Below are 10,932 nucleotides of genomic sequence, written 5' to 3'. Positions count from 1 at the left end.
TACGTATAGTAGTATATATACTATATAGTATATATATATATATATATATATATATATATATATATATATATATATTATATATTATATATAGTAGTATGTATGTATGTATAGTAGTAGTATGTACGTAGTATATATATATATATATATATATATATGTGTGTGTGTGTGTGTGTGCGTGTACGTGTACGTGTGGTTGAGTTTGTGTGTATGGATGTATATTTGTATATATATATACATGTGTTTAATTTACATATATATAATAGGATTGTGTGTGTGTTTTTGGGTGGGTGTGTGTGTGTTTCTGTGTTTCTGTGTTTGTTTGTACTTGCATACATATAGATAAGTACATAAATACGCGTATGTGTATGTACGTATGAATGCACATCCGCAAATGTACATACATATAAATCTACATATGTGCTGTGTATATATTCGTATAAGTGGTATGGGCAATCAATCTTCACATATACATAATTGTATACATATTTATTGGAGGAAACCGTTGGATTTCTTATGCTCACAGGCAGTACTGGGCGGCACAGCGCACGCACATCTGTTCTCCTCCGATGACCGACTGGTTTTCGAGCATTTCACCGAAGCCATGAGCTCGGAAGCGCAGAAGTTGTATGTGCGAGTGTTCCAGCGCAAGAATGGATGGATCCGGATCGATAAGCTGTCGTATAAAGACATCGACACACCCATACCTACAGTGTGCGAAGAGCTTTGTTCCTTGCAGTTCTTTAGTCACTCGGTATGTGCTTTAGACCCACGACTGGTTCCTCTGTGCGTTGTAGCGGAGTGTATGTGATTGATATTGATGTGCACTTGGCCCCTTTGACTGTACTCTTCCGTTTCGGTAGGTAGTGGCCATATCACTTGTCCAGTATTTGGACTCATCTGTTCGTGCGATAACTGTGTGTCTGAGTGAATATACGTTATCTTCAGTGTAAAAATTCAACGATCATAAGAAGAAAGCCCCGGCGGTTCCTTGTCATAGCGCTCGATAAAGTGCCCTGGAGATATACTTCAAGCATTCGCAGCCTCATCCTACACGCACATCTGAACATCACCGCCGTGTGCGTTTCAATTGTGTCCTGAATATGATGCAAGGTGCATATAGACTTATTTGCATTCACAATCATGGCTGGCTCATTTTTTTCCCCAGGAACAAGGCCTTGGAGATCTCGAGCGAGCTCTGGACCTCTTGACTGTCCCGGAATTAAAAGCGGTACTTAAGAAAAGGGACATCCGTCATCGCAAAGCAACCAGCGGACTGCCGGTGCGCGCACGATGTGTGGATGCGCTATTGCATCATGCAAGGTACAAGATACGCCTAAAAAAAACAGAAGAGTGGAATCTATTGCACCATGTAAGGTACAGGCTACGCCTGCAGATTCACTTATCAAAGCATCTTTTGAAGTCTGCGCGTGCGCTTTGCTGTGATACTACGTCGCACATAATGGGCTCGATTGATTCGTAAGTTGGTTTCACCGTCTGATTTGGGGCGCGGCTTAGTGTGACATCGTGTGGCTGCTTGCCAGATCTCCTACTCAGTACGACCGCATGTCTGACATTGTTATTCCTGTAAGGTATTGTGTGTTGGTTCTTTGTAGCAAGTTGTCTAATAACTTGAGCATGTCAGCCTAGGCGACCAGCATAGCCCCGGTCGCCAGTTGGTTGAAGATTTGTGTTTGGTGTATCTGCGCAACTAGCAAATGCTTTGTATTTCGCGTAAGGTTGACTAAATTGTCTCAGAATTGTCGTGTTGAGCATTTTGTGTTCAGCTAAACTCTGTGAACGGTGAGTGAATTTTTTCTATTCTATATCGCTACTAAAAGTATTCCATTATCTTTTATATATGAACGGACGTGTGCTTTATAGCCTTAGTACAACGCTCCTGTCTTGTGCGATATTCTTATTCACCCAGCTGATGTACATACATTTTAGACCACACAGGGCAGTGTGTGGTGCTCATTCGCGTACGTATGGTACAAACTATCCCACACCCTGCTCACTTTCGCGTTCATTCTGTATCGCTCGCTCACTTTCACTCTTTTGTACTACCATCTCGATGTGTGTGTGTGTGTGTCTGTGTGCTCTCTCTGACTACAGGAGCACGCGTAGCCTATTTCATGTGGCCGATCAGACAGGCACTGTGCTGCAATGGGTCAAGGACGCGTGTTCGGGCGGGTGTGTGCGTCTGAATGCTTCGCACAAAGATGTGATCGACAGAGTGTTTACGCTCTTCTTTGTGCACAACAACGGGCCGTTGGAGCCCAATCCACTCACCGCTCTGTTGCTGACAGACAAATCCAATCTGATGTATCATTACTCGGTATGCAGGCTTTCGCACTTGCTGAAGTGCCTCGTATTTCAGGGTTTTACTTGATCGGAGCGGAGCTTGGGCCTTGTTGTGAATTTGAATCTCGCAATACGACATGTTACGTGATTTGGTATCTTTTGTTCAGCCTTGTAGGATCCAATCTGGGTCTGGATATCTGTACCTGTAGGTGCTTTCGCGCACTCCGTATGCTGCCCGTTTATATTAATCTGTTGATGTGGTGTCCCCACAATGCCTGCGTGTCTAAAATACTGGTTCCTACTGTCTGTCGCTGGTCCTCTTAGCACTGGAATCGCATGTTTTTATCTATCTTGTGCACTCGTCTTGTGACCTGGATCTGTGCTTTCGTTTAGTAATGGATCTACGAATCCATATGTGCCACAATAACTATACAATATCCGAGGGAAAAAACATGGTTTTTGTTTAATCGAAAGAGTCAGCATGCAATCCTTCCCAAGCTGTTGCTTGTGTTCAAATTGAATACCTCACGCTCCTTCTGCCTCTCCTAGTCACAATGCGCTAGTATCCCCGTGCTTTGTTTTTGAATCAGGAATCTATCTGTGATGCTTCGGTGTTTATTCCTATGGTTTTGATATCCTTCTTGCGTCAGACCATACAGTCCTGTGAGAAATGAGGCACAAGTTGTCTTAAGCCGAGTAGCAATTTTGTGAATCATTTATGGAAGCCATTCTCGCATGCAACTACATGCCAGCGGCTCATAGTTGCGTCTCAGGACTCAGCCTTAGTGTAGTCTATCCCCGCTTGGTTGTGTATATTCGCCTGGTGTATCGTCGCAGAATGTCTATACGCCTGCCTAAATAATATGTACCTTTGCGTGCCTTAATAATGCTGGCAATTGATATCCCACCCCCTTGATCTGTAGGCCAAAGGCGTGAACAGTCCGCAATCTAAGCTCGCCGACACGGAGGGTACAAAGCAAATAGCAAACACATCACACGATCCACTCTACGGTATCAAACTCACCCCGCCCACGCTACACCCCAGTGTTAGTGTAGCCGATCCCGGCGTAGAGAATACCAACGGGGGCGCGCCTGGGGGCAGTATAGGGCTGGACACGAGTGGCGGTGGCTTACAAGGCACGGGTGGTAGTAACTTGCGGGGCATGGAGGAGTGGCGGATATTCCCAATGAGAGACGCGTTCATTGAGTACCACAACGCTTTGATTGCCGAGCGCGATGTGAATGACTTAGTCGAGCACCGTATGTCGTTGGTTGTGGTGGGGTGTCCGGGCGTGTGAGTCGGCTGCCTTTGGCAGTTGTGTATGGTTTAAGGCGACGTGAGTAGGTGGTTAGAGTGTGCGTCAGTGCGTCTGTGATGGTGGTGAAGGGAGTGTAAGATAGTTGGTGATGTCACTAGGCCCTATTAGATTTGAGCTTTTTATCTGTCTGTTCCATTGGAGTATCATTTGTATTAGAATTGTACATTCGGATTGGCTCGCAATCGGTGGCCCAGCCTTCAATTGATTTCGTTTTCGTTTTTTGTTTTATCAGAGAAACACAATGAAGCGCTCCGGATTGTGCGAAGGACTGCGAAGAATCTAGGGATATCTACGCCCGCAAACCGCACGGCTAGCACCCTCAGTGCGTCGTCTAGCGCACCCAACACGTCGCAAAATGTGCTCAAGACGTCGCAAAATGTGCTGAAATCATCGCAAAATGCACCCAACCCGTCGCAGGAGACGTGGACTAGTGAATATGACGATCTGGTGGCGCAGGGAGTCAGCTATCGACGCATATACACAGCACAGTGGGTCTATGCCAGGATCCTGGCGGTGGGTGTGGAGGTGATGGAGATGAAGAAGCTCTACGAGGAGAGTGTTCTGCTGCTGAGCTGGTTGCTGGGCCACGAACGCTACGATGGAGTCTTCTGTGCAAAGTGCGTACGCGTGTGCTGTCGTGGTGCCCGGGGTTTCCTGTGAGTGTGCTATTGGGATCACCTCTCTCTCTCTCTCTCCCTAGAGAGAGAATGATAAATCCCACGGGATATTTGACCACCTGAATTTCGAGCACATCCCCATTGAATCCTGTGGCGCGTGCTCTGAATCCACTTCAGTTGCTATGTATGTAGGTAGTTCTATCGGCCAGGCTGATGTAATTGTGTCTGAGGTAGGCCTGCCGATGTCTTCGTGTCCCTTTGATCTGACCCTATAGTCTATGTGTTTTCATGCCTACTGCGTACAGTGAGAGAAAGAAGACGCGGCTAGGTGCTGGCAGCAGGGGTCGTTGGTGGAACAGATTGACTCTGAATCTGTTACAGCACATCAAGGAACCGGCGGCGTCTCTGCGGTAGGTCGATTGTGAACACTGGGCTATAAAGCATTGATTTCCTTTGTCGCTTCATTACAAGTATATGGCCTAAATGTAAGTACAAGTTGTCGCTAACAGAAGATGCTTCCTTGCGCGCCTGGCTTCTCCAGGCTTTTTCATTGAAGAATCTACGGAGGTCTGTACGTGCCCTTGCTCTTGTGCAATCTCAACACAGATTGTACGCAGCTCTGTTGGATTGCACCTATTTTGATATCGAGTTTAAATCCTGAAAGTCTGTTTTGTGTCACAGAGCGTGTCTGGCAGGACTGCAAGACCCGTTCCTGCGCACGGGCCATCGGCACGCAGTTGAGAAGCGGTTGCTTAGACTGCTGAAGAGCAAAGTTCACCAGGACGACATTTCTGACGCCATTCTGGAGGGTATTCGACCGCACCACAAGCGCAGCGCACCACGCGTAGACGTGTCCCCGCGGTCTCAGGTGCGGCGACAGGTACGCTCGCAGATCTTCACGCAGCCACACACTCCGGTGCGTCTACAAGCCCAGCCGCGCGCACAGAGTGTCATATATACACCAGGCGGGGGCGAAATGCGCTCACTGTGTTTGACAAGTAAAGACGTGGAAGGCCAACAATCCCGTCCGCAAAGCCAGCGAAGTGCGGCTTCGGAGCCACTTTGTCGAAGGAGTGTGAGGAAAGGAGACCAGACAGAGGGCAAGCGGCGGTCGCAGACTCAGGACAGCAGTGATGACGATATCGTCCACACACGGTACACCCCTGGACGAACGCATGCACGAAGTGGGGGGAGGGTGAGAGGGGATGCGAGTGTGAATAAGGACAGGCGGGGGCGTAGTGTGGGAGGAGGTGAAGAAAGTACAGTCAGGGCGGTGAAATACATTGATATAGACTGTGATAGTGTTAATCCGGAAACATTCGATACCAGTGCAACTAACGCGCGTCTGGAGACGAACAACGCTGAACGTGCATCGGCAACTGTCTGCATAGATATCGATAGCGATTTATCTGACGGAGCATTCGCATACGCCCCCACGGGGTTGGGTGGCGCACCAAGTAGGGCAAGCGGGACGGGCAGATTAAGTACGAATATACAGACAGCCAAACTAAGTACGAATCTACACATAGACGATGACATAATATTGCTAGGCAGCACAGTCGGTGTACCGGCCAAAGCCCGAGGGCCGAGACGGGCAACAAGGAATCGTCTGAGTCTCGCGAAGAGCAGACAGCACAACAACAACTATTGGAAACCAAAACACCACACCGCATCGCACCAAAGACTGAACGATTCATCGGCGCTTAGCGGCATTACAGAGGCAGGGTCAAGCCAAGACGTAGCCACAGCTCCCGTTACAGACCTCGCCACTACGAACGGTCTATGTAATACTCCGCCACGTAGGTTGCCCCTACTAGACGGGGACACGGGTCAGTTATACCCGAATGGGGCAGGATACAATCTGCTTAGCCGCAGTACTCTGCGAGAGTCCAGGGATGTGGCGCACCTCAACTGTCTGTCGTGTGGTGGTGACGCAGATAACGAATGTATAGACGGACTTCAGGTGAGCCCAAAACCCGAGGGCGAGGTGCAGTCCGAGACGCTATCCCCACCACACACCGGCGCGACGGCGTACACGGTGACAGCACGCTCAGGCAGTGAAGACACTCTGGGTGTTATGGTAGTTGCGGGCTCGCCAAACTGCGGCACAGTAACTAAGGAGGAATTGGTAGCGGAGCCGTTGCCTGGCAACCGCGAGTCTGCCGACAGCGACACATCCGGACAGAACGATTCTATGGATTTACCCACGGCTACTGGCATCAAGGATGAGCCAGTTATAACCACACACGACGAGTTTAAGGATTCGCCCAAGCGTGCCTGTAAGAAGGAGGAGCCGAATAACAACCCGCACACTAAGACCAATGACGAACCGATCAAACGCACCCACAACGAGGTCAAGAACGAGTCAGTCGCAAGCACGCATGACAAGCACGACCAAAGGGAGGACGCCCTGATGCTGAACACGCACGGCGAGTTGAAGGTCTGTCCCATTGCTACATACAACAAGGAGGAGCCGATGGCAGGCATGACACGCACAGCTCTATCTCCGCCTGACGCAGTCACGGGCGTCGATGCGAAGCTTGTGCGAGCTACCGCTGCCGATAAGAACGCAAGCAGCACCACACCCCCACGCCCTGTCACAGACGATACACCGCTAACTGTGAGTTGTGAGTCATCGAGTTGCGAAGATTCGTCAATGGGCACAACCACCGTACCTACTTCGCCCCAGGCGACACGCGCGTCACACGGGAGTGGCGCCGTACTGAGTGATCCTACGATACCCGCGCCTATCCACACCGATGCGGTGGTGTGTACTCGCCAGACGTCGCCACCGACAGGTGCGGCAAGGGCCACGACTGTGGAGGTGAAGCGAAGTCCGTCTGGACTAGCCATGGCACTACTACAACAACCGCCGTCTGTATCACACATGAACACGCCATCCCACACGAAAGTGCTGGCGCAACACGAAAGCGCTGCCGCTGCGCAACTGCCGCCGTCGCAGATACTGCTGCACACGCTACCTACACTGCCAGACGAGACGCTCACAGATGGGGAGGCTGTGGCGCTGTACAAGGCTATGCTGGTGACGTCGCTGAGACGAGAGCCTCTGTGCCCCCCGCCAGTTGTGTTTGTAGACGGTCGGAAGTACTCCGAGGAGATCACTGGTAGGTGTTTCTGTGGGTGGTGCGAGAGGCTACCAATTGCAAACCATGAACGGACTTTTCACCATTTACAGTTGTCATAACCGTATAGTTGAGAGACATAGACACCTTGCGACGGTACATCTCACATTAAGCCTATCATCCACTCATGCTGTTTTACAGGAAGGAAATCGGTTTACATCAACCACTCTGTAGATGCGGATGGCGGCGCCAGCTCTACGAGATTCTACAGCGTAGAAGACTATGCCTTAGAGGTGTGTAGATGTGTGCACATACACTACCTGTGAAGACGTGTGCACATACACAACCTGTGAAGACGTGTGCACATACACAAACTGTATGTGTGTGTGGACGTGTGCACATAAGCCAGTTGTGTATGTGTGTGTGTCGTTTTTGTTGTTTGTTTGTGAGGCGTATGTTGGCGCAGTCTGATGTGGGTGCTTGTCTCGGCATACTTTAAATATAGGACGACGATGCTATTCTCCACATACTTTCTTATACTCGCACGCTATACCACCTGAAGGTCCTCACAGCGTCAGTGGAGCAGCATAACGACATCTTCAACCGCGCATCGGATACGCACAATGGGAGTGCGAAACACAGCAGGTCGCCATTCAAGCCTAAGCCTGGCACCTATGTCCGCAAACGGTTCAGGCATTCTCCCGAACGGCCGGTGAATGAGACGGTGTGTATGTTGTGTGCGATGTTGTGGTGGGGGAGATATTCAACATGGGCAAGGTAAGAAGAATAAGTACATTGCAGGTGTAGAGAGGCATGCACATCAAGTTGGGGTGATCAATTAGATTTCGGTAGGAACAGACGGTGATGTTGAACTTGTTCAGGATAGAAATGGCAGAATGTTCAAGTACGCCTGCATACCCTAATCCCAATTTGGCTGTACTAAACAAAGAGACAAACCGCGATAGTTTATATCCGATGGGCCAGGGGCCTCACTACCGTGCCGGGATGTTCGGTACACAGTGTTGGGTGGGATGGGTGGCGAACCGTCGATTGAGAATCTAGTATAGTGTTGTATGCGCAATCGCAGGTCAGATTGTGACTCCGGATATACCGCGCTCCATTTCTCACGCCGGAAAATCACACTTTTAGACGTTCATTTAGAAGACTATGCTTTGCAGGACTTATTCTGATGTGTATGTGTATTTGCACTCCCATTTGCGTCCATACTCCTAGGTGTTTGCATCTTGCCTCCTCACCCCCGATACGCACACTCTAAACGACCTTCTTTGATGTCTGTATGCCCTCACGTGTACGGACATCTAGTCTCCCGATAGCCCCAAACAAAGCCGTGGCTGGAAGGGCGTGCATGCCGAGGGGTCTGTCGTGTCGTCGCTGTTTGCGCTGCTGATGTGGGACTGTATCTTCTTGGACATCCCTGGTGTATTCGTCACTGAGTTCCAGATCGCGCCGCTGGACATGTTTAGCGACGACTTCTATATCACGCGCCGGGTGGAGATCGAGGACCGGCTGATCCAGATTGGTAAGCAACCGCGTATACCATATCGAGTTCCATTGACATGTTCTTTCAAACTTACTGCAATTTGTAGCCCTATTTGTCTATAGTATCCTTTGAGCGGGGCTCTTGGGTTTTACAGTACAGACCTGTCCCTCCAGCGATAACAGCAGTGCAATACCTGTATATCAATCGGTGATGCCATGTATAGCCGGATTTATGAATAAACAGTCCCAACACCTTACAGTTGAAGCGCGTATCATTTGAAGTGAGCGTAGTGTGGAACTCGACCAATTACTAGAGCTCATAGAGGCTTTCGATCTCTTTAAGATGTTTAATTGTGCGTGGTATATAGTCGATCCGTAGAGCTACAGGGCGGTACAACCTTCCATATACTGATACAATTTCGCACAAAACTCTAGTGAGGAAACGGAAATATCACTCCTGTATCCTTGCCGAGCTGTAGTATACAACGTAGTAGTTGGTGTATGTCGCCGATTCCTGGTACTTACCGTGTGTGCGCTGCTATGTCCGCTTGATATACGCTCGATCCTTCTAGCGGCGAGAGAGGGGACTTCATGACATGATACTGCTACCGTTGGGTTCGCGATGGAATAAGTAGTGATCGGCAAATAAACGCACGTATTGCTAGTCTGTTCCATAAGCAGTCCCTCGCACTAGTGCAGATCATCTGGTCTACTATTGTTATGGTGTGAACGACTCGACACTGCACCAACCTGCTCCAACATTAAGCCCTCAGGTACCTTCTCCGCATTGCACGACGACGTATACTTATACCTCTAACTATCACTACATGCTCTCATCCATACAGCTTCCCGTACGCCCGGGCAGATATATGATATGGTCCACAAGAGCTGGTACGATCACTATGGGGTGTTGGTGGTCGGCATGCAGTGGGACAGAGAGCATCTGACGGTCGAAACTCTCAGTGGCATCGCAATGTGTTTGGGAGGTCCCATTCTTAGCAGTATATGCCGTATCTTGGCTATGGATCTGCGGGGACGGTGAGTCTTATGATATGTGGGTGGGGGGGGAGGGGCGCTGGGAAGTTGCTTGTCGAGCCTTTATCCAAGCCTATCTTCGGAGTTTACTACTATTGTCGTATACCTTGTCGTTTTCTCATACCAGATTAGCATTGCGGGTAGTTTGTAGTTTGTTGCGTGCAAATTATATGAAATCCCGTCGTTTTGTTTCAGGGTTTTGAAAAGGGTTTTACCACAAACATTGAATATAGTATGTACTGAAGCCTTAGTTGTAGATCCACGTCTGCGCCTATTCCACACATACAATACACACCGAGGTATGAATAAGTGTCTATTTGAAATATGTACCTTCCATGTAGGCTGCTTTTAGATCGTAATATGGTATTTATTGGAATACGTGCAACCCAATACACACAGTTCCCCATAGATATCTTTAATCTTCTCGTAGATACAACGCCGATACCCTCGTACTCACACATTTAGTCGCACTACTCATCTTCGCATACATCGTGTTCACCAATAAAATTCGCAGGCGGGGTGGCTTACCCGACCTGACATTGTGGAATGAAGACCTACTGGCGTGCAAGATGGTGGAGGTGAAATCACCTAACGACCGCATGTCAGAGAAACAAGAGGTGTGGGCAGACATGCTAATGAGTGTGGGTGTGCAGTACTACTTGTGCTGCGTCACGAATACAAATTCTCGCACTTTGCCTGGCTCTGTTGCTAAGAAGAGAAAAATTGACGAGACTGAAGAAGAGAAGCCCGTGAAGGCTGTGAATATTCAAAAGATGTCGAAAAAGAGGCGGAAGAAATAAACGCACACTATAGGAACTGAATAAATAGAACAAGTATCGAAGTGCGTTATATCACATTGTTTACCATCAAAGGTGAGTATATACACATTCAGTTGTTGCATTTATAACTTTTCGATTACATTATTTCCCATTGAAAATGAAGATACATACAATACATTAATGTTATATATATATATATATATTTATATATATATATATATATATATATATATATATATATATATATATATATATATATATATATATATATATATATATATATATATATATATATATA

General features: G+C 48.2%; 1 protein-coding gene across 2 annotated transcripts in view; it reads left to right on the top strand.

Moving 5' to 3' along the window:
* The window catches only part of SARC_03584, a gene marked incomplete at its 5' end in the record, with an annotated part of 11,576 nt that extends 879 nt beyond the window's left edge, over positions 1 to 10,697 (top strand). The window contains 12 exons of one of the 2 annotated variants that reach the window (XM_014302622.1): positions 524 to 751; positions 1,166 to 1,320; positions 2,113 to 2,335; positions 3,225 to 3,561; positions 3,853 to 4,237; positions 4,543 to 4,647; positions 4,919 to 7,362; positions 7,522 to 7,613; positions 7,883 to 8,044; positions 8,644 to 8,860; positions 9,666 to 9,858; positions 10,370 to 10,697. In XM_014302622.1, coding sequence (XP_014158097.1) covers positions 524 to 751; positions 1,166 to 1,320; positions 2,113 to 2,335; positions 3,225 to 3,561; positions 3,853 to 4,237; positions 4,543 to 4,647; positions 4,919 to 7,362; positions 7,522 to 7,613; positions 7,883 to 8,044; positions 8,644 to 8,860; positions 9,666 to 9,858; positions 10,370 to 10,655 — 4,827 coding nt within the window. In that variant the 3' untranslated portion in view covers positions 10,656 to 10,697. Of the gene's footprint in view, positions 1 to 523; positions 752 to 1,165; positions 1,321 to 2,112; positions 2,336 to 3,224; positions 3,562 to 3,852; positions 4,238 to 4,542; positions 4,648 to 4,918; positions 7,363 to 7,521; positions 7,614 to 7,882; positions 8,169 to 8,643; positions 8,861 to 9,665; positions 9,859 to 10,369 lie in introns of those variants that run through there. The other variant, XM_014302621.1, reaches the window with a different exon arrangement.
* Between the last annotated feature and the right edge of the window lie 235 nt (positions 10,698 to 10,932).

The sequence above is a fragment of the Sphaeroforma arctica genome (genome assembly GCF_001186125.1).
Source record: "Sphaeroforma arctica JP610 unplaced genomic scaffold supercont1.185, whole genome shotgun sequence".
In the NCBI taxonomy this organism is placed as follows: domain Eukaryota; class Ichthyosporea; order Ichthyophonida; genus Sphaeroforma; species Sphaeroforma arctica.
Note: the sequence above shows the minus strand (reverse complement) of the source record. Positions and strands in the feature narration are given on the sequence as shown.